The sequence below is a fragment of the Triturus cristatus genome, chromosome 4_1 (genome assembly GCF_964204655.1).
Source record: "Triturus cristatus chromosome 4_1, aTriCri1.1, whole genome shotgun sequence".
In the NCBI taxonomy this organism is placed as follows: domain Eukaryota; kingdom Metazoa; phylum Chordata; class Amphibia; order Caudata; family Salamandridae; genus Triturus; species Triturus cristatus.
In genome coordinates this window covers 1,104,165,638-1,104,189,543 of record NC_140585.1, presented here as the reverse complement: position 1 = coordinate 1,104,189,543, position 23,906 = coordinate 1,104,165,638, and the positions used below count along the sequence as shown (strand labels likewise).

The 23,906-nt window shown below is 44.3% G+C and overlaps 1 protein-coding gene across 1 annotated transcript in view; it reads right to left on the bottom strand.

The window, feature by feature from the left end:
* Positions 1-9,190, bottom strand: part of LRRK2 (leucine rich repeat kinase 2) — a 1,602,077-nt gene extending 1,592,887 nt beyond the window's left edge. The window contains exons 1-2 of the mRNA XM_085654107.1: positions 8,784-9,190; positions 8,503-8,588 (exon numbers count right to left, since the gene is read on the bottom strand). Coding sequence (XP_085510233.1) covers positions 8,503-8,588; positions 8,784-8,904 — 207 coding nt within the window. The 5' untranslated portion in view covers positions 8,905-9,190. The remainder of the gene's footprint in view (positions 1-8,502; positions 8,589-8,783) is intronic.
* Between the last annotated feature and the right edge of the window lie 14,716 nt (positions 9,191-23,906).

The following is a 23,906-nucleotide window of genomic DNA, read 5'->3' as shown; positions in this document are numbered from 1 at the left end:
TTCCACAAGCACCCATAGACAATAATATTTTTGTCAAGATGTATTTTCAGTGATATGACCACGGAAGGCCCTGCTTTTATATTAAAAACACACCTTTGGACTATACCATTTTCTGCTGAAAGGCAATATTTCTATCCATGTGTTCCCATACCTAGCGTGTCACACAGTTTAGTGCTTACTTTCCCTCCATGTTAAAGAACAGTAGATGTTTTAGCACCCATGCTAATTTGCTGCATAGCTAAATACATATAAGGTCCCAAAGGCGAGACTGATTGCATTGCAAATGCTTGTTTTTTTTTTGCTATGCAACATCTTTTTTTTTTTTTTTGATTGCCAAGCTCTATGAATGTTCATGACCTGCACTATCTCACCCTTTCCATGTAGGCTAGATCACCATAAACCGCTTTGTCATGGTACGACTTTTTGGTTCTGAGGTGTAGTGGAACCTGAAGAGTTCAATTGGTAGGCAGAGACATTGTTCACGAGCAAGTGCCTTTTTCGTGATAACCAATTCAACCCTTGAACTAACTACTTAAGTAAAAAAGTCTCATTTCATATACTTGGTTGCCAGCACAAACACATTTAACACATAAGCAGTAGCTCACATCTTGAGACTGGGGTTTGAAATGCTATATCTGAGTCTTTACAGAAACCATGTGCCTGAATAAGTGGTTGTGTAAATATAACCATTTAGACAATCTGTTGAATCCCTTGCTGTGTATCTTGTTGCATTTAAGCAGCAAGATCTGCTCTTAGAAAAGTGATTCCTAAATGTACCGTGTGATGAGATGTGAAGTAGTGCATACAAGCGGTTGCCTCTGCCCTTTAACATTACCCATATAATCCACTGGTCTAGTTTTGCCGTTACTAACTTTATCCGATGCCAGCCTTCATGTGCTACAAACGAAATACTTGTTAAGTTTTGCACTGCAAGTTCTGATATCTATATATTTTAAGGCACCTTTGCACCGCTCTTTTAAACCCAGTTAGCTGAAAAGCTTTTGAATGCTTTACCTGGGTCGACTTTGTACCTCTGAAATCATCGGAATCTTCCCTGAGGGTTGCTGCTTGGAAGTATTATTTTGGACATTACACAGAAGTCTGATAGCACTGTTTATTTCAATGAGGTTTACACCTGTCTGCTGCTCTTTAGTCTTCCTCCTAAGGTCATCGCCTCTGATCTTTTATATTACACAAACGAAAGTCAAAAATACAGTTTGTATTTAACGAAAACTCGATTTAGTGATAAATTTAGGAAAGGCGGCTGGCCACGTCTCCCGCAGGGTGACAATAGAGGGGACATCCTCTTGGCTTTTTCCATCAGCCAGTGAAAGCAAAGTTTGTCTCCACCACAGAGAAATCCCGTCCAAGTGCAGAAAATGCTGCCCCTCGGAAGTGACACAAGTCACACCCGGGTGCGTCCACTGGATTTGTAATGGGGCCATTTGAAATGGCCTTTAGCTGCTGCACACCCTCTTTCCTCCCGCTTGGCCACCCACATACCTTCCCAACTTTGAGAGCAGTAAGTTATTACTTAATAATTCAGTTGTTCAGTGTCCCAAGCAGAGTTGCAGGGCGATCCTGACGTAAGCACAATATGCTCCAAAAAATGGAGTAGAGGGCCACAAACTTGATGGCCTCGGGACATAGGGGACCCTGAGAGGGAAGCTAGGCAACCCATTTATCCGTTTAAGGACAGTTGGTACCCTGACAAATGTCTCACGGCCTCAACAAAAGAAGATTTACAAGGGGGCTGCAGCCTCTCGTGAGAGCAACGAGCACCGGATGTCGGTGTCCTACGGAAAGTATTGCATTCCCGGATGCTCTGGCGTGGTATTCGATGCAGTGTCAGCATTTGATTTTCACACAGCGCCGAATACTTAGAAGGTGGGTTAACGAATCCTACCTGAGGTGCCAGTAAGTTTAATAACAGTGCGACGCTTTCGCTCAACCAAAAACTAGATGATTTACTTTTATGTTGGATGTAGAATCATCAATGATTGGGTTGCAATAACCAAGGCTTGGTGTATAAATGCAAGGAGTTGACAGCAGAAGTTGCAGGATGACATATTTTTTTTTTAGAACGTTCTAGCATTCCAAGACTAGGCCATGATTTCCTAGATTGCAAGGAAAAAAACTCAGCTGTTCGCTCTGTGGAAGGCTTCTTAAAGAGGCGTTCTACAAACCGGTGTTTACTCGTTGGTGAGCGCTTCATGCTGTCGTTTGAGCTGTTGTGTCTGGATTTGTGACCCTGCCTCGCTGCTCCACAGGCTTTATTTACCCATGTCCTGGCATCATGCATCACTCCTGGGGGATTATTCGGACACCAGTACCCGCTGCCGCCTCATTGGTTTCTTTTCAGTGTATAGGACGGGCAGCAGCGGTGATGACATACACAGCCGTAATGCTTGTGCAATAATTTAGTAATCCCACACAGTACTGCATAATTAGAACTAGGTTTGGCGAGGAACTTGTGCGGGGCAATGAACGTGGCGTGGCGAGCTCCACATGAACCCCGATCCTGCCCCACAGATACCATCTTTTAGTATCGAGGGGCAGCCCCGGGTGCGAGGTAGCTGCCAGATAGCATTAAAAGCAGCAGCGATGCAATCCTGTGGTGACGATACACTGGCTTCACATACTCGCCCACAGCCAACTTTACGATCTGATAGGCCGGCCGCAATTTTTTCTCACACCTTTCATCCATCAGTGATAAGGAACCGGCTCGGGTGTCTTGGAAACAAATATCCAAGCTTTAAATTTCCACATGATGTTGCCAGGTACTTACTCTAAAATATCTCTTTCTACTGAGAAGTGGCTCCTCGGAAAGGTGCAGCTATGCGCGGGTCTCATCTTGCACTTCTGAGCCCTGCTGGCAGCACTTCAATGTCAGGTATGCTGTGGCCTCCACACGCCGCTGTTGCCGTGGTGCCGCGTGGGCCTGCAGATTGGTGGGAGCCTGGAGCCCCCGTCCTGCCCATTGGACGCCTCTGCCAGGGTAAAAATAGAGCGGCAGGGAGGCTGCCTGCCTGCTGCGTGACGAGCCGCCATTTGCGCCTCTCTCTCGCAGGCTCACAGACCCTGCCTGGCCAGTGCGAGGCCTCCGCTTCTTTGAGACCATGATCACTTTAGGCGAGAAACTGATCCTAGATTGTGGCAAAGGAATCTGTAAAATGTCCAAGATTCTGAAAGGTGGACTCTCTGCTCCGAAACTGTGCACCGTCGTGCAGTATTCACCAAAGCAACAAGTGGTGAGTGCGTGCGCGCCACAGCAAAGCATGTGATTTCCATTAGCACGCCCGTAGCTGGGCACGATAATTGCTCCTCCCACGGCCTATTGGTGTCTATTACGTGCTTGGGGGGCATAATAGACACCAATAGGCCGTGGGAGGAGCAAAGCGCCCGCCTGAGGCCAATAGCGTGCAGTCTTTTATTATAAGACGCACGCTAAGGCCAATTGGGTAGCACAAAAGGAAAAGCACACGCACAAGCGTGTGCGATTCTTAGGTCAGTGCTAAAACCCCGTTTTTCACCTACTAAATGCCTCGCGCTGCGCGAGCACTGCTGTGCAGTGCAACGCTAGGCGCGAGACCTAAGAATTGCTTCTTGGAGTGGGGCATGAAATTGATACCCACAGTTGAGTACAACTATCCTTCTCCCCTCTGAAAACACAATCTGGGCTATGCAAAGTCCTTAAACACAACAAAAATAGTAAGTAGTTCATATTACAAGATCCTTGAGGCAAGAATTTGGACTGTGATTGTGTAAGTGATCTACTAATTGCATATTATGGAAAGGAAGCTGCACATTTAAACTTGAACCACGTCAACAAGGAAAATTGGGTCTCACTCTAATGGCTATTAATAACAAATCTATCTGACAAACAGTAAATAACAAATAAACTAAGGAAAACAAATACTGATTCCAAGCACATTTTGAGTCAATTATCATGGGACATGACCAGGATCAATAAATTACAAACACTGCCATCATTGTGAAAATACTTAATCTCCTATGAAGTTCTTGGTCTACAAGAAACTTGGTCAAAGGAAGAAATTTGCCTCCATAATTTAAATATATAGAACAAACTGGTGTTAAAATTGTCAGCTAAAGGTTGAATGTCAGGGCCAGGTTTCATTCTTTCATTTCAACCAAATTGGAGGTTTTGCATGCAGATATTTCAATAGATTAAAACTATAATTTAGTTTCGGTACTCACTTGGAATGGAGCTATAATCCAAGAAGTTGTTTTCTTTACAACATATATCAATCAATCAATCAATCAATCAGGGGTTTGTAGTGCGCTATCTATTCACCTCGAACGGGTTTCAAGACGTTGAGGCGGGGGAGGGGGAGTCTGCAGATCCTGAAGGTTCATGGAGATCCATTGAAGGGCCAGGTCTTGAGGTCCTTTAGGAACTTAGAGAGCGAAGCGGTCTGTTGGAGTTGGAGAGAGAAGGAGTTCCAAGCCTTGGCTGCGAGGAGGGAGAAAGAGTGCCCTCCTGTTCTGCCTTTCTTGATCCGAGGTACTGCTGCGAGGGAGAGCTGGGCCAAGCGGAGAGAGTGCTGGGGAGCTTTGAACATGAGGCGGTGGTTCAGGTTGGCAAGTTCGGTGTTGTGTAGGGCCTTGTGTGAGTGGGTGAGAAACTTGAAGGTGATTCTCTTTTTGACGGGAAGCCAGTGTAGGGTCCATAGATGCTGGCTGATGTGGCAGTGGCACGGTAGGTTGAAGACTAGTCTAGCGGCGGCGTTCTGGAGTTTGCGGTGAGGTTCTTGCTGATCCCGGCATAGAGTGCGTTGCCATAGTCTAGTCTGCTACTGATGAGGGCGTGTGTGAAAGTTTTCCTGTTTACGGGAGGGATCCACTTAAAGATCTTGCGGAGGAGGTGTAAGGTGTGGTAGCAGGAGGAGGTGATGGCGTTGACCTGTCGGTCCATTTTGAGTTCGAGTCCAGAATGATTCCGAGGTTGCGTGGGTGGTCCGTGGCGGTGGGGGGGGGGGTCCCAGAGGGCAGGGGGCCACCAGGTGTCGGGCCAGGCATCAGGGTGAGGACCCATGATAAGTATCTCATTTTTGTCCATGTTGAGTTGGAGGCAGCTGCTCATCATCCATCTGGCAAGCCTTCCATCCAGTCTTGAAAGTTGCATTTGGTGATGTTGGGTTCATTGGATAGGGAGAGGAAGAGTTGGGTGTTGTCTGCGTACGATGTGATGTTGAGTCCGTGTGCTCTGACGATGGATGCGAGCTGGGCCATGTAGATGTTGAATAGGGTCGGGCAGATGGAGGATCCTTGTGGGACTCGGCAGGTGGACGGAGTCAGTTTTGAGAGGAATGGGAGGAGTCTGACTCGTTGCGTTCTGCCGGAGAGGAAGGAGAGGGTTCAGTCGAGGGCCTGGTTCTGAATTCCCACGTCATGGTGCCCGCGGGCTAGGGTGCGGTGAGAGACCGTGTCGAAGGCCGCGGAAAGGTCTAGCAGGATGAGGGCCACAGTCTCCCCTGATCAGCTTTGCAAACTTAGGACTCGATGTATGTTAACTGAGCAGAACACAAACTTACAGCAAGAAAGGGACATTAGGCAAATGATTGAGTAAAAGTTTGGATCCTCAAGCCTAATCCCAAAACCACTTGATGAATTACACAGGTATTGGAATATTCGCAATAGGATACTGGCCCATATACCTTCTGGGGAAAGAAATTGCAGCCTTTGTAAAAAACTGTTTAGTATTCCAGTTATTGATCTTAACAGTCAATTAGCCCGATATACCAGCATCAATACCACATTGTTATGGTGAAAAAGAAAATCTGCTTGATTACACACTGGTGTCTCCAGAACTCTGGGAGCAAACTTTTTGTTTTCATATTTTTCAGTGAGCAGACAGTGACCATTGTCCACAGATCAAACACAAGGAGATGATGGACGGAGCGCTGAAAATTCCAGCCACTAACCCCCAGTCACAGATCTGGGTTGAATCCATCATCATTCTTTAGCTCACATCGCCACCTCAGTTCAAACCCTGCAATATGCAAATCAGTCTTGAACCTGTGCCTCATGGGAACAGTCCAGACCGAACTGCCAAGTCAGGTCTTCCCTGAACTGGAAAACAAGCATCCTGGGACCGGTTTTCGGTTAACAACCCTCCTCCCTCCTCAGCCAGGCTAGCCTGAATCCAGTGACAAAGTGAGCAAGGGACCCATGTGTGGGCATACCCTGCCAACTTAGGGCGAACAAAGTAAACACAAGGAGATGATGGACAGAGCGCTGAAAATTTCAGACACTCACCCCCAGTTACAGATCTGGGTTGAATCCATCATTGTTCTTTAGCTCACATCGCTGCCTCAGTTCAGACCCAGCTATATGCAAATAAGTCTTGACCCTGTGCATCATGGGAACGATCCAGACCAAACTGCCAAGCCAGGTCTTCCCTGCACCGGAAAACAATCATCCTGGGACCGGTTTCGGGTTAACAACCCTCATCAGCCAGGCTAGCTTGAATCCAGTGGCAAAGTGAGCAAGGGACCCATGTCTGGGCATACCCTGCCAACTTATGGCAAACAAAGCAAACACAAGGAGATGATGGACGGAGTGCAGAGAATTTCAGACACTCACCCCCAGTCACAGATCTCAGTTGAATCCATCATCATTCTTAAGCTCACATCGCCACCTCAGTTCAGACCCAGCTATATGGCCACCTCAGTTCAGACCCAGCTACCACCCACAAATAACAGAATTCATCTGGGGCATCCATATAATGAGCATGTGCAGAAACACAAATGAAGACGAGAATACCAGTTCACAAATTAGGATGGAACCAGTGACAAAAAGGTTTAGAAACAGTAAGATGCAAATTTCTCTCAGCCTGGCAGCCACTCTCCCGAGGTGAAGGAACATCACCTGAAACCTGGCACTATAGCTGGAGGGGGTGAGTACCTGTCCTAAAGTTTCTATAAGCCTGACTGTCCGCTGAGAGAGCTAAGGGGCTTGGCAAGCCTTGCAGGAGGAGAGACTGTCCATCCCCAGTAGTTGTGGGGTGCACAGAAGAAGCAGAGCTTTCTTTGACCACCCATGGTGCAAGATGCCCCCTACAGACTCTCCTATTGGTTCCTGAAGAGAACTGCGATTTAGAGACACCGTAATTGCCGAAGGTACAGTTTAGGACGGTGATCACTTTTCTGTGGCCAGCCTGTGCAGGGTGGCATCTTCCGCATTGCTGAATGTGCCATTACAGGACTGCATCTGCATACCCCAGCCCGGTCTGGGGATACAGCTGCATTCCAGTTTGCCAGGATGTGAGCTACAACTGCCCAATATGAGAAACACCTTTGGGGCTACATCTGCCGACAGTCCAGTTTGAACCACGTCATCTCCAGACTTTTGCTCTTCAGATGACCAACTGCACAAGGCATGGGAGGCTGCTTCAACCAGGGTGGTGCGACTGTGAAGTAATTGGTAACAATCCTAAGTATTTAATGGCTAAATCGAGGATGATGTGACTTGGAGTACTTAAGATTACAGGTAAGTAATTGTGGAAATTCAACCTAGGTGTTTCACATGAAAAGCAAACCAGCCTGCCTTTTGAAATAATATGTTTTAAAATAGAACTCCTTCACCTAGAAAATAAAAAAGGGCAGAACCAAAACTCTTACAAGAGTAAGCCAAACGAAATTTCACATTTTTGCTTTATTTCCTTGTACTGTTTACTACCACATAACAGGTCGTGGTTGGGGACAAGGGGAAGGGAAAAAAGATAGAGGAAGGAGAGCGTGACAGCTGGACAAGGAGGGCGTAATGAACAATGAAGAAAACACGATGGTGGGCAACTGATAGTTTATGAGGAAATATTGCACGAATATTTCTGTCTTTGATGAACACAGAAGTATATTTTTCTCCCATTCAACAACATGTGCCCTCCACCGCCCCTCCCCAGTCTCCTCATGTAGAGGATGTTGTTGAGCATTTTAGTTTGTAGGCAAAAGTGTTTTGATAGTTAGGCTGCTGGAATGCACGACGACAAATACTTCCTCGATAGCCTTGCGACTGACTCTAATAGGGATGACGGACATTCTGCCAAGCAACTAAAACGTCTAAAAAGAATCCATAGCTGTTGCAAGTTACTTCTGTTGCGGCCAGGGAGATACTAACTTGTTAGTTACTGAGCATGGCCTCGTGACTGAAAAACGTGTCAGCATTTACCAGAAAATGAAGCTCTTCCAGGTCTTGTTTACATTGTCTCCAGTGTATGCCAGCGGGATGCTTGACATGCCTGAGTCATGCTAAAGACAGAACAAAATAAAGCGGGATTCTCTTAAAAACACAATTGCGGCAATTAATGACTCAACCCCTGACAAGACAATAAGCGCTAAATGACTCAACCCCTGACAAGACAATAAGCGCTAATCCTCTCCCAACTGGCGTCCTGGAGCTCATTACTTCCACGACTGCGGCTGTAAATGCTGAACGGTGCATCGGGTTACATTGTAACAAATTCACGGAAGAGGCGCTTACCTGTTGGACTCCGGCAATTGTGTTGTAGGAATGCAGAACCAGCAGCAACGGAGCATGGACGTTTTTTCCTTTGAAAAGTTCAGGAGCTGGCAATAAACAAAAAGTAAAACTGTTACACGATATAGCAATATTGTATCATGTACAATTGCAACAATGCCTTTGGGCCGAGTTACATTACTTGCAAGAAAGGAAGACCTGGCAGAAAGAGTTGCGCATCCCCCGAAGACAGTTGACACATTACGCGCAGGGAGGATGGGTTGGTGTGGAAAAGAGAAGCTTACCGGTCTCGGCGTACGTGAAGACGAGCAGGTCGTCCAGTATCTGGATCTGGGTGTCTATGGGCCGCCTTTCCTGCAGGTCCCTCAGGCGCTCGAGCAGCCTCTCGAGACGCGCCAGCTCCATCTCCGAGGTCTGGAGTTCTATTTACCTCAGCGGCGCCCGCGTGAGCAGCGCATCTCCGAGGTCTGGAGTTCTATTTACCTCAGCGGCGCCCGCGTGAGCAGCGACCCAGATCTGCGGTGTAAGTAGGAGGGCAACAAGTTTCACTTTTACTTCGCCGAGAACGAATGGCAAAGGCAGTCTCTCTTCCTGCTCCTCCTCTTGCTCCTTTCCGCCCCGCCTTCTCCTAACTTTTTCTTCCTTGGGCTAGAGGCAGCTGTCACAAGTTTTCATGCGTCTAAGGAAGCCCTCCCTTCCGATTCTGTAACAGCAAGGACCGTATTCTACGCTGCGTCAGTAGCGTCGTTTCCCTTCAGGGCTGGCAAAGGAAGCCGGCAACTCATAGGAAAAGCATACAATTCTATAAAGTTGACTAAACGGCCAGTGAAAACACTCAAATAAACGACGGAATAAAGATATGCTAGTGGAAGGTTAAGAAACGTATATACTATTGTCAGAGGCGCAACTGGAGCCAAATTTCTGCTAATAAAATTTTCTTGAGGGGGGGGGGGGGGGGGGTGCTAATTCTTCCAGCAATAGGCAGAGTGGAGATGCAGGGCTGTAAGAAGGGGTGAAGAAACAACACAGCCTTGTTAAAAAGTAAATGGACCTGTGAAGTACTCGGGTGCTGCTGCATTAGGACGGACGCCAGACCAGCCAGCGTCAAAAACTGTGCGTATGCCCGGGACGCTGTCCCAGAGAGGGCACGCACAAGGCCGTGGGGGGTGTACGGTGCTGAAGCCCTTTTTGGCTTGCGCGCCTTGTCAAGAACCAGTTCTGGAATGTTATTATTGGGATTAACGGCCCCGGGCCAGTGGCAGCTGCTGGATTTTATAAGTGGCCCGCGGCGACAGTGGCGGGATGGTAATCTTTGACCAGAGTGTAATTTGCGAGTATGCCCGAAATAAACAGGCATAGAATTGCTGCCCATAGCCCTTTCAGAATATGAGGATCCTGAAATCACATTATAACGTGCATGCAACATAATAAATGACAGGGACACTTTTTGTGGTTAAACTATTGATTTCACAGGTTGGGTTATCTTATCCAGGTGTCCACGATGAGTTCCTTAAACGGCCGACACCCATCCTGAGAAAGCTAGAGCTGTCCTGTTGGTGTTTTCTGCACCAACTCAGTTAGATTCATTACAGATGATATGTTGAAGTAGGATGCCACCATACTGTTTACTTTGTGTCATGCTCCTGACATGTCAGAGCAATACCCCGGCCAGTCTCCACGGTTGCTGAGGATGTCAACTGTCCCCTAAGTGCCAAAGTGGCCCTGCCCTGGGAGGTGACCCCTTATGAGCCCTCCTGGTCCACTCCTCCCCTCCTGACACCCAGAGGCCATAAACTAAGGGGATGACCCACGTTCCCCTCTACGGTGGCCCGATGAGCTCATCTACCCTTGCAGCAGGGGAGCAACACTAAGATGCTGTCTCCTCTATGTCGCCCTGCGTGCGACATGGCCAGCTGCATTTACAATCGGTCTCGCATTTGAGAAAGTTAGAGCGCTTGGCGTTGAAACTGACAATATGTTTTTCTTTTGTTTTTTTATTTGCAGTGAAATGATTATATTTGGATAGCGCTATTGCCATATGTATGAACTTGTGGCTAGGTTATGAGGGAGTGGAGACAAGAGTAATATGCTGCTTGGAAAATTAAAAAAAAACAAAGTGGAAAAAGCAAACACTGATAGGGAATGCAAGATTAAGTAAAGCATGTGAAATGTAAGCAGGAACAACATGGTTACCTTAACGCTTTTAGTTCCGGCAGATTATTGTACCTGTGTATAGGCAGGATGAACAGAGTGCCTATATGAACGCAGGCAAATAAGTTTGTCCGTGTGAGTGCAAGGTGAGAGGAGGAAGTGCAGGGTGAGTGGTGTGACTCCAGGGTGAGTGTTGTGCTTGTTTGCGTGGTGTGAGTTCAGAGTGAGTGCTGTGTTCATGTGAGTGAAGGGTGAGGTGTGTGAGTGGGAGGAGTGCCTGAGTGCACAGTGAGGGATGTGACAGTGTGAGAGGAGGGTGAGAGGAGTGACTGCAGGGTGAGTGATGCGACATGAGTTTGGGTGTGGTGAAAGTGCAAAGTGGGAGGAATGAATGCATGGTGAGTGATGTGCTTGTTTGAGTGAGATTGCAGAGTGAGCAGTGGGAGTGACAGATGAGTGAAGTGTCACATGAGTGCAGGGTGAGTACTGTGCTTATGTAAGTGCAGAGTAAAAAGCGTGAGCTTATGGTGAGGGGCATGAATGCAGTTTGGTCGCTATGAGTGCGGGGGAGCAGTGTGCTCATGAGAGCACAGGGTAGAAGGGTGAACGTTGTGAGTGCAAGGTAACAGTGTAAGTGCAGTGTGATCGCAGTGAGAGTAAGGTGAACTGTGAAAGTGGCGAGTGTGTGGATTGTGATTTGCGTGCAGGGTGAGCGTTGTGCTCGTGAGTGCAGGATAGGAGGAGGGTGAATGGCATAAGTGCAGTGTGACCACTGTGAGTGCAGGGTGAGCGGAGTACTCATGTGACCGCAGGTTAAGTGAAGGGAGAACAGCGTGAGTTAATGGCGAGTGGCTTGAGTGTAGTATCGTCACTTGTAGGGTGAGTGGTGTGCTCATGTGACCGCAGTGTAAGAGGAGGATGAACAGTGAGAGTGCAAGGTAACGGTATGAGTGCATGGTGAGCAGTGTGAGTACAGTGATTGATGTGAGTGTACAGTGAGCAGTGAAAGTGACAAGTGCGTGGAGCATGATGTGTGTGCAGGGTTTGCAATGTGCTTATGTGAGAGCAGGGTAGGAGAAGAGTGAATGGCATGAGTGCATGATGAGCAGTGTTGAGTGCAGTGTGATCGCTGTGAGTGCAGGGTGAGTGTGAAAGTGCAGGGTGAGCATACAAGTGAAGAGTGAGTGATGAAAATAAGGAGTGAGTTGTATGAATGCAGGATGTATACCCAGACACCTGGAGTAATTCAGCATTGTAATGACGGCTGGCGTTGGGTTTTAGATACAAGTTAAACTATTGCTATTATGGCATAATTTAGGGATGGAGGGTGGAGAAAATTAATAATGTGTTGATCCTGCAGTAGACTTTCAGTCACCTGATTAGTGTCGCCAGCTGATTGGATTTATACCGGCACCACCGGTATTTTAATGTCCCAGCCAGCACAAAAATAAGCAAAATTACCTACAGCCGGAATTTTTAGCACTTAATTATGAATACTTCAAACAGCAAATATAAATGGAAAGTACTTTTAATAGTGTTCTAGAGCTGCATTAATGATCCATGACTAATAATTAAAGCAAACAAAGACAGAAAAGTCATGTTACAAATGAATACATACCATTTTATTTAGAACCCTGTTTAGTGTTAAGGCGAGGCCTTTGCAGACTCTTTAAACTACAACAAATGTGCAGTATTATTCTTTTGGAAAGGTGGCATCCATACTAGTGAGATGCCTTTTCACTAAATGCATTCTCCCACTGTGGTTGTAAAAATAAAATACAAATGTAAGGAATAGGTAGAGGGGGGACCTAGGGGGCACTGGACCCAGTGAAAAAACACAAACAAAGCCTCGTTAACCAGTTCACAAAAGGCATATAAATGGTCTTTTAAAGACTTGTCAAAAACTCGGTGTGGCTGATCTAAGACCTTAGATTGTATTGTATTGTATTGTATTGTATTGTAATTGCCTTTATATAGCGCTTACTACCCCTAAAGAGGCGTTAAAGTGCTTTTTCGACGAGTAGCACGCTACTCGGCAGCCCATAAAGGATTAGTTGTGAAATAGTATAGTAAAAATATGAAAGTAATTTGAGTGGTGGATATGTTAGTCAGTTACTTAGATTGTGAAGGATAGTGGAGGGATAGAAGAGGGAAAAAGGTTTGCATTTATACAGCATTTTCTACCCTTGATGGGGTGTTGAAGTGCTTTTTCGGCGGGTAGCACGCTAGTTCGGAACCCAGAAAGGATTAGTGGTGAATTAGTATAGTGAAAATAGGAACATAATTTGAGTGGTGATGCCACAGCAGCAGGAGATGCAACATACTGGGCTGAGACATACGGCGGAGGGCTAAATCCCTTTTAGCCCAATGGGTGTTGCACGCCTGTATCATATTACACCACACATACTAACCTATAAGAAACAAAACTATCCCATGGGCTATATAATTCTTAGGTTGGTTGGCCGACCTAGCCCTTACCTTACAGAGCTGTCCATAGCTTCTAAAACAGCAAATTAGCCCCCGAGTACGCAGTCAATAAGAGCCGGTGAGAGCTTAGCTGCCCCTTAGTTACACGGAACAAACAGAAAATGCTCTTGTTAGCCCACAGTTGAAGTGACCAGTTCTGAGATAGCACAAATATCCATCCGTTTTCACTGCGCTGTTGTATCTACAGTTAAACCAACCTCAGTAATGTAAGCATGCACAAACCTTACCCAACCACAACATAGCGCCTCTGGTCTCGTGAGGTGTGTGAAGCACCATACTGATAACTTGTGCAGATGCAGAGTAACCTTTTGTGATACCAAGCTGACTGCAATGAGACACGCAGTGACATCATTGGCTGCTACACCGTTTATAGTAACCCCTCCTGAGGGGTTTGGTGGAAGGTAGAGCTCTTGTGTTACATAGCTCTGGAAAATTCTCTGCAGACTACTGCCACCCTCCTTTTTGCAAAGCTTTAAGTAAAGACAGGGGCAGCAGGGCTCTCTCCGCTACAAAAAACATGGCCAAATGTCCAGTTTCCCTGTGTCCAGTTCAAAACTTTCACGCCCATTGACTCTGTGGTGCCCCAATTTTTCTACGTCGCTTTCGTTTCTAATTAAAAATGCAGAGCTGTAGGTACCATCATACAAAGCAGCACAAGCTAAAAGAACGCCCATCGAAACTGGCTAAATAAAAACATGACGGAACACTGCCAAGTGAACCCATGTCACGTGTGACAGCTTAAATGAGTCCTAACTTTTTGGCAAACAGCAGTTTGCATTCTGGAACTCGTGCTTTTTATTTTTACATTAAGTATGGGTTTGAAAAGCCAAGCCTGGAAAGTGTTTCTGGCTGAAACACAGACCACCCAAAGGTGTCACACTTCATTGGGCAAGTGACAGGTAAAGAAGACCCCGGACGCACAACACCACCTTATTAATATATGTAACATCTGCCCAACCTCATGACCCACTCCACCGGAAATCTTCATTATAGCTGTACTATCACAACGACTTTTAACTCTGTTGCCCATTTTTATATCACCAACCATCGCCTCCTATGATAAAATTACTCCGCTTGAGCTGAAATGCAAAAGAAATCGACATATGCGGTAAAATTGATTCTTAGTAGCCGCCCTGCTCAGAATTACAAGACAAATTCAGGTTATTGGAGTGCACTGTGTTCCCAGTCCTATGTTTTCCTTTGACAAACTAATGCATTCTGGGAGTTGTGGTTTTTGGTCTTTTCGATCAAATTAATTGAACAAAAGTGCCAAGCTAAAGTGGTTTGTACAAGGAAATAAAGACTATAGAATTGTGGTGGTAGTGGTCAAGTGACAACTCAAACTCCACACATAAAGAAGCCCTTCATTCCCAAATTAAGTTATTACCTTGCCTTTAGCTCGTTCCACAGTTGCCGGTCTTCTAGTGCTGCAGGAGTTTCTCTTGCGAGGGCTAATGATTTAACTTAGTTCCTCGAAAGAGTGGATTCTTTACAGATGTGACACATGGATTTAAAACAAACCTGAAAACCATGTATCTTAAGTTTAGGGATTAGCTATTAACAAACCTTATTTGGGAAGGATACCAACTCCATAGGGGGTTGTGCCTGTTGTTCTTTCTACTTTGCTTAGAGTCCAAGGCTACTGCTGGTAGTGTGTGTTCTTACACCATACCTCTGCGTGTCTGTATGAAACAGTAACTTTAATGCCACTTTTCCCTGTATTTTTCTGGCTTAAGCACAATATTTTTAGGGGCAATCTTGAAGGGGGCTTATGTAATAATTAGTTGTTTGAAGGACTGTCCCAGACAATTCAGGAAAGCACTGTTTCTCCACTACAGTGAATGCATGTATGTGTCTATTATAAGATTGTGTGCTACATAGAAAAGGCACTGGATTCCTAGCAGAAGGGCCCCAGTGGAGAATTCTGTGGCAGGAGCAATAGTACAATAAGGCAGTAAGGTAGGAAAAAACTCTCTCATACTTAGTAGGCAGGAGAAGGAATGCAAGGCATTCATGAGGTCTCTAATGTCACATGTCATATCAATGGCATCACAGACTGTGGTTTAACGGCTACCACGGCTGACTTTGAAGCTGGGGAACCAGGTTCGAGTCTGGTAGGAGGCTCAAGCATCCTCTAATTCTGGGCAAATCACTTAATCTCCCCATGCCTAAAAATGAATCTGTAATGCAATCAGTGCTCATGGAAAGCGCTTTGATAACTTTTGTTCGGGTTTGTGCTGTATAATACTGCAAAAAAAGCAAGCATGAAGGACACCTACTATCGCCAGGTGTGTCTCTCTGTCCACCATGCTGCAGAGCGGTGTGGACAGAGGTGGATCAGCTGCTGCAGGGGAAGAAGGGGGGGCAGGTCTGAGGCCGGCAGCGGCTGATCACTGTGGCCCCTGCGGTTATAGAGGTGATCCTGGGAGAGGCTCAGCTCAGCCAATAGCAAAGGCGCAGTCTCCTTAACCTGGTAGATGGGGTGGTAGGAGCTACAATTGGCAGGCTGATTTTGGTGTTGGGAAAAGAGAAAGTGCGGCACTCGTAGAATGTGATCCACGCTGAGAGTTAAAGTTAAGTGTTATTAAAAAAATGGTGGTAGAGGCGCAGCCACCATACTTCAAAACGAAAACGAAAAGTGTAGCTGAAGTATTTTCTCTTTCTGAGGTGCAGAGCACGGAGACCCTGCTCTGTGAGGTTTATAAATAGAACGTGTCTTGTGTTTTTGTAACCTGAAAGGGTGTGCCGCGCTGAGACAATGCGCTGCGCCTGTGTACATAAAAGGTATGTGTGTGGCCTGTGCCATAGTAATACATAAGTAGTCCCCAAAGAAATACATCAAGACCTACAGTGTAAGGAAACTGTAGTTGGCCTGTGCTCCTGGCCTAAAACAGGAAGTGATGTATTAAGAGCACCAACCAATAAGGAGCCAGGAAATAAGATAGATGCAGGAGTGAACCAGTGGCAAGCTGCAGGAGGGATTACACTCCAGTAGAATGATGACAGCAGGTCTTGCAGACAGCTTATGTGTGCTGATGCTCGACCTAAAAAGAGGTGTGTATAAAAATAATAGATTTTATCTTCAAATTTCATAAAGGGTACTCGTATGAAACACATACAATGGAACAAGATCGCCAAAGTGAATACGGCCGATATTAACGATTCTGTTGAATTCCGTTAACAACAGAATTCAGGTGTTCTTATTTTATTTTAATTTATTTGATTATGTTAATGTAAAGAGCCCTGGCTGTCATCACGCCAGTTTTTTTTTAAAGGTTTAAATGTCAATGACAGGAATGATTGGGTCATTATAACCACGCAAATGTAAGATCAGTCGGTCAACATATTGAGATGAACTGAACATTTAAAAGATTTCTCTATTCGCTTGATAAAATGCACCTTATCACTTCTGAAAGAGTCGTCTTGATGTATGCAACATAGACAAATACAACATTAAGTGCCATGAGATCAATATAGATAGAATAACCGTATTGCATCAAGGTACAATGTTCATATGAAGGACTTAGTTATTCTCGTAAGTATTTCCATATTGTCAATAAGGAGAATACAATATCTTTAAAAAGAAACTGTAACAGAGGTTGTTGAACCTATACAAATGCCATTGTTGCAGTTCAAATGGGTATGATCAAAAAAGAAATGTAATGATGGAGTCTATTGTATATAAAACTATATATCTGTCTAAATCAAGGTCGGCTTAAAATCAAGGCTGGTCGAACAGATGGAGGTGACTCTCATAAACTGTATGTGAAATGCAATAACAATGGACATATATATTGTGTGCAATACATAAATATGTTGAATGAACTTTGGTAGACATACAAGCAGGATATCAGGATATGATATAAAGATTGTCTCAGAATAAAATAAGATGATATAAAAAATTATTTAATATGATTTGGGTTTAAATGAAATGTTGAAGGATAGAATTTTGTTATATTTACACGGGTGATATAGTATAACTGTATTAAAAAAAATATGGTAATTATTGTTTGTACCATATTTTATTAGGGGTCAACCACTTTAAGCATTTTAGTCCTGAAGATGGTCTCATCGACAAAAGCCTAGAGACTGAAACGTCGACTTATACACTTTTTTCCTAATATTTCTCGACTGTGATTGTGAAAAAGTGTATACAATTGTAACAGTGAAGGTTGAAGTATCAGAGTGTTTCCTTCTTGTTCCATTGTATGTGTTTCATACGAGTACCCTTTATGAAATTTGAAGATAAAATCTATTATTTTTATACACACCCGTGTTTTTTGCTGTTTTTTGTTTTGTGATATATATTCTTTTGATATATATTTCTATGTGATTTGCTCAAATGTACAAAAATTGTGTTGTTAGAAAATAGGTTGTCAAAAGAAATTAAGCAGCAAGCAAATAACAAACCTTGCACTTAACTGTGATTGAGAATAATACAACTGAGTACTTTAATAAATCCCTTGAAGGCACACTTACCTGTTCATTAACTTTGCCCGAGCCCTCAAGGGTAGATTGGGTTGTCCACTATACTTACCGATCTAAAAAGGGGCATGTGTGCCAGTGTGTGTGTGCATTTTTTAAAATGCATTTAAGTGGGTGGGTTTTACAGCATACCTTTACTTCAAAATATTGAATGAAAGTGATCTAAATGGGGCATTTTGCAGCACAAGTGTCAAGAAACATAGAGGCATGGCAAGTAAAACACCAAGCATACAATTAGTCTGTTAGTAAAATGCTCTACAACCCACAAGACAAGCACAACCACCCTCCCACAAAATAGCAACACAAGTGTTTCCTGCCTGTAAAGCATCTCTGCCAAAACAGCAATGGCCAAAACAGGAGGCAACATCATGCATGTTAAATACTGAAAAAAATAAAATGCCAAAGCACAGATCCATCAAAAGCATTTCACATTTACACTTCTGGTATTAGCCGACCACATAAAAATAATATTTCAGCAAAGCGAGGCCTGATATATCTATGCTAGGGACCCTTATGATAACTCTGACATGTTAGGAGCTGTGTTCATGCACCTACTGCCGAGAAATCAGGGTACAGCTAAAATGCAATGTGTTCACAACATGACTTTCTTGCTCTGCAGTGCCACAGATGGAAATAATATAGCATAACAACCAACAGAGAAATTCTTTGGCTTGCAATTTTCCCCATGTTATTGGGATGAGGTTGAGTCAGAGCTGCTATATATACCATCTTTTGTAGTTTCATAAGTAGGGCCCTACAAGTCCCACCCTGCCAAGTACGGATGGCTGAAAATGCAGAATTTGCTGAACATTACCCTCATGGAACCATTTCACAGTTACAAAATTTAGTTTGCGGGAATCAAATTTCTGGACAGTGCGTTAGACACACGAAAACTGCAGCATGTGCATTTACCCGCCACCAATGCTCTTCCGTAGCGTTCACAACACTGATTCCCTCAATTGTCCCCAAGTCCATGGTAAAATTACTTTTTACAGGATCAGAATATACATTAATTCCTGTTTCTCAGACAACTGCGTTTATTCTTGTTATTTTCCCTATTTTTTGCTGTTGGACAGAAGGCCAGTATGCGTATAGATGAAACTCTCCTGGATGACAACAAGACATTGATGTCAATGTGACTGATAAAATAGCCTTATCGGAATGAAAATAACATGCTTACATATTATACAGTGGACTTCATAGTGGCAGCATTCGCATCTTTGGGCTCTTCAAATATTATGACAAACTTTGTAAAATGTTTTGAATTATCCATGCTGCTGCTTTGTCATTTGGAGCTATAGGATAGTCATGCCATAGAGATACTGTATTTTCAGCTTTAAAAAGCTAACAAATGAGAAAGGCATCAATGTTTGTGGTCTGACTTTTTGCATACAACATTCATGCCATTTGGTACGATTAATTTCCTGTTTGTGTTGTCCAAGCCTTTGCATCGCAATACATGCCAGCACTTCAGGCTGGTTAACTGTACACAACTGGGAACTTAGAGTTAGCTTTCTGACCGTTTCTTTCACTTCAAAGCTCCTTTTGCTGAAAATATGCTTATTGGAAAATTAAAAGCCACTTTTCTTTTTTGCAAGTTTGCATTGTCTGAGCATGTTTAATTTGTAGACTTTGCTATGACACAGCATTTTCATCCCATGCACGTGAGGCAACAGTTACACAGTTTACCAATAAATATTCATTGCTAAGGCACGTTTCGTGTTTACAGGTTGCCATCTTCGTACGACACATGTCCAATAACAGAGGCATGTTCAACAATGGGGACAATTAACCACAGCACACTTCTGCAAGCAGATACTTCCTAAATGCAGGTTTCATGTCAACAGCTTGCCAAATGTGCCTTCGTTGTCATGGCAATGGCATACATATCCTTTCTCATATTTGTGTCACTCATTCGACAGAACAAGGGTAGACAGTTTTGGTACACTTTAATTCACAGTATTCAAACATATCAAATAATCACTTTTTCTCTGGGGCTAATTCCGACTTTGACAAGCATGTGCAGCCGGACACGCCTTACAAAGGATTTCGTGAAACATGGGCATTTTCATAAAATATGAACTTCGTCAATCATTGTCGGTTGTTATGACAGGAAAATGACTTATCAAGCATAATTTATGTACCGCTTTGAATTTATGCAGTTGTGTGTCTCAACCAATTCCTCCACTTCTAATCCATAAACATTGTTGAATCAAATTACTTCAGCAAATGACAGATGTACAACTCAAGGAGTCCAAAACCTGGATCTGAGCATGCAAAGGACAGGTTTGCATTGACTGTTGGAGTAGAGCATACTTAAGGTTCAAGCTCTCAGATCCCTAGGAGATAGTGGCATAACCAGTGTCTCATGGACCTAGTTCAAGGAGGGCAATGAGCCCCTTGACTTTCGTTTGAAGTAGAAAATACAGCTATAATTATGGTGTGGCGGGCCTTCGGATCTCTGGGTCCTGGTGCCTCTATGCCTGCTGCACCAATGAGCTTCTTGGATGCTTGAAGATGCCATTGTAGGGGTAGCAGAAGAAGTCCACGATCTTCACCTCCTGCAGGTAGACCTCATTGTGGTCTATATGTGACATGCTGGGACATCTACTTGTGTATTTTATCTTTTAATTGCAGAACTTCAATTACAAGAATGAAACAGTGCAAGAAAACACCAGAACATAGCGAGCTGCTCACACATGACTTTGTAGTGAAAGAGCCACTTTTGTAGTCTGGCACCCTATGATGACCTCCAACTACCACCATTTTAATTGATTTTAGTGTGTTATTTTACCCTAGCCTTAATGTTGGATGGTCCTGCATATGCCTGCTTCTCTTCTGTCCTGTAATCTTGCTGTCTTTCAGTGGGAGCTGTTACGGAGTGGAACAGTCTTGCCAAGAGCAGAGTGTGTGGGATGTGCATTTGAAGGCGTGCAGTTGTGCAGGAATGTGTATGGTATTGGGCATTGGTGGGAATTACGAGTTCTTACTATTGGCTTTGACATGGTTTAATGTCATTCTGTTTTCTGACTTTACCTTGCTTTATGGCAGTGCTTACTGTTTATTAGCTTTGACATGCTTTCAAGTCATCTTGCTTTTCAATTCCATCTTGCTTTGGGCCTTTCTGTGTGCATGGCCTAACTAACTCTATTTTAAGCTATTTTCTGTGCTTGCATGTAGCTGCAAAGTGGGGAGGGCATGTTCTGTTCTTCCTCCTGTTTTTCACACTTTACTGACTAGAGAAAACCGGTTCTTATCAGAGGAATGTACATGGTCCGTCTCAAAGCCATAGCAAAGGCCTGATCAACCGATGCCGTGGCCTTAGAGCAGACTGGTACGGGCTCTCATGAGAACGAGGGGGCGAGGCTCGCTAGAAGCTTCGTTATGTTTGGATTTGTATTAAGAAGGGGAGCCTCCACTGGTCTGGTGGGAGTTCAGGAGTTTGGAATCCGAGCGAGGGCAGATGTGTCTATCTCGGAGTGACCCTGGTTTCTGAAGCTCTGATACCCAGCTGTGTGAAGGCACCCCCGGCTGGAAGTGGGCTAATATGCTAGGTGATGTATTAAGTTTTGTGGTTATCGCCATTGTGATGTGTGGCCAGTGTCTTTGATCGTTTGAGGTGTTTTCTTTGTGGTGTGGGAGGTGCACATCCAGAGTGAACCTCTACTGTGTATATATATATATATATCTTTCTGATCTCTTGCAGGACGTCCAGTGTATCTTATCTTATATCAGTTACTGCTTGTTTATTAATCAGTATTATAGTTTGCTCAGTTACTGATTCGTGCCTTTAGATTATAAGTTTGCTACATATATTTGAATCTTATGCATTTGGTATCTGAGATAGCCTTTGTTTAGAGGGCAGTAGCGGTCCGTGGAGGGAGTTCCGTGGGGCGGTGAGGCGGGGCGGGGGAGGGGCAGGGTGGGGGAATGTAAACACCGGAATATGGTTGATCGGAGGTAAGTACACATTTAAATAAATAAAACAAATTCCTTTGCGCGCGCTGCATCGTCACAAACTAAAAGTTAAGGGGTCACTATCAAAAAATGACCTGATGTTTGCCAAAAACATCTCTTTTTTGTAATCTTTATTTATAGTGCATTTAAATAAATCATAAAAACACAATGACAAAAAACAAAACAGCGCTTTAGGCAAACTTCAAAACATTGTTTTTGATGCTCCACCTTTATTCCAGTGGCATAGCAAAGGGTATCATGGGACCTGGCACAAGCAAATAAAATGAGCCATCCATTCAGTAGTTTAATAGGAGAGCCAGCCAGAACTTTGGTACAGTGGGTCCCTATCATTCGTGCACCCGGGTGCCACAGCACCTGCTGTACTATTGGCAGCTATACTATTGTACTCTCCCACCTTACACACTTATATTTTTTTAATCACTCTTCCCACCTTCGGACATTATTTCACCCTCTTCCTTCACTACACCCATGGATTGGCCCATCTCTTTCCTGGAACCCTCTTTCTTTCTCCCCAAGTATTCTCTTTCTCTTTGTAGCACCCTCTCTCATGCTCTTGCAAGGATTTCATGCGATAGGGGGCTTTTGAAGCGCTGGCACATTTTGCTGTGCAATACGTGCTAAAGGCGGAGTAGGGATGTATTGATTTCTTTTGCAGTTAAAGGTAATGCAACAGTTTTTCTGCAAAAAGAGTACAAGGCACAGAGCTACCTCAGGTTCCGCCCCGAAGATCTGGAACTCTCTCCCACTGGAAGTCCGCAGAATCTCCTCCACGGCTTCTTTCAACAAGCATTTACAATGCAATGGTCTCGGCATTGTTAAAGTTAGAGCTGTTGGCATTGCTCATGACATTCTTGTATGTTTTTGTTTTTAAAACATTTAAAGAAACGGCATTGTTATTTACAATGTCAATAGCTTAATCACCCTCCAATGCGAGACCTATTGCATTTGCACCCACACACAGAGCCACCCACACATACAGAGCCACACACACAGAGCCACCTACACACACAGAGCCACCTACACACACACAGCCACCTACACACACAGAACCACGCACATAGAGCAACCTACACACAGAGTTACTCCCACCACTCACATAGAGCATTCTACACACAGAGTTACCCCCACACAGAGCCTCCCACGACATCAGTCCAGTCTTAAAATTTCGGAATTGAAACCTTTTCAATGTTACATTATTTACAAACAAAATCATTCTGGTTACTCATTCATCTTAAAACAGCTAACAACCACTAACATTCAATAATTCTGGCTGGTTTTCAGAGTATATCCGTTGTTGTGTTATATATCGGTATATAATAACAGCACGCTCAGAGGAATCAAATTCCAGTCTGTTGGCACACTATGGGAATCACAAATGTAGAATACAAATAAAAGCCACACTTTAATTAAATAGGCCACATCCCAATTAGAACCCCGCACACTTTTCATTCCACTTAAATGCCATGCCTCCAAGTTATCTTACTTTATCCTCCCCTGAAAATTGCTGAGCACAGACAATTCTCTGCTGCAAATGCCTGAACTCGGCAAGATATTTTAAAACGCAGCCAGTCCGTGACCAATTAAGATAGAGCAGATTTAATTTCACATTTGTCCTTGTTTGTAATGTATTAGTTGCAGTGTTTTAAAAAAATATGTTGACTGTCAGTCTACACTTGTCATTATTCAGCCGCTCGGGACTCTCCCACGATGAACTCTATTCTATAGCATTATTGAATAAATACTCCCCTCTGGAAATGTATAAATCGGCTTCCTCGCAAATCTCAGCCCTCTCCTACCACGGTGCATATCGCAAACGCAATATCCTGATTGTGGCCAAAAAAATTGCTTTTTCACAGAGCGACATTAAGAGGGTCGGGTTTGTTTCGTTACAACGCTCTCTCACTTGGCAAAAAGTTGCAACAGCGTCCAATGCTTAGAATCGTAGGACAAATAGGACCCCTTGCTAGGTATGTTTCTTCGTGTGTATCCTTTATTTTGGTCCTCCCATGGCACTTGTATTGAGTCGCTAACTAGACCCTTGGGGAAAGGAAAGCCCAAACGACGCACTCTGAGCGAGAAACCAGAACAGTGGCTTCCGGCTTCCCGCTCGCGCTTCCAGTAGGTTCAAAAGCGCAACCAGTAATAAGGCTCCCTTCAGATAAACTATTTTTCTTATCGTCCAATCACAAGTCTCGCTGTACTCGGGCTTGGCGCAGGCGCAATGAGCCTGTGACGGCCATAGAGTTTCGTAGTTCTCGCTTAAAAAAAATCCGCCTGTAGGAGGACGCGGTTGTCCTATTTTGGGA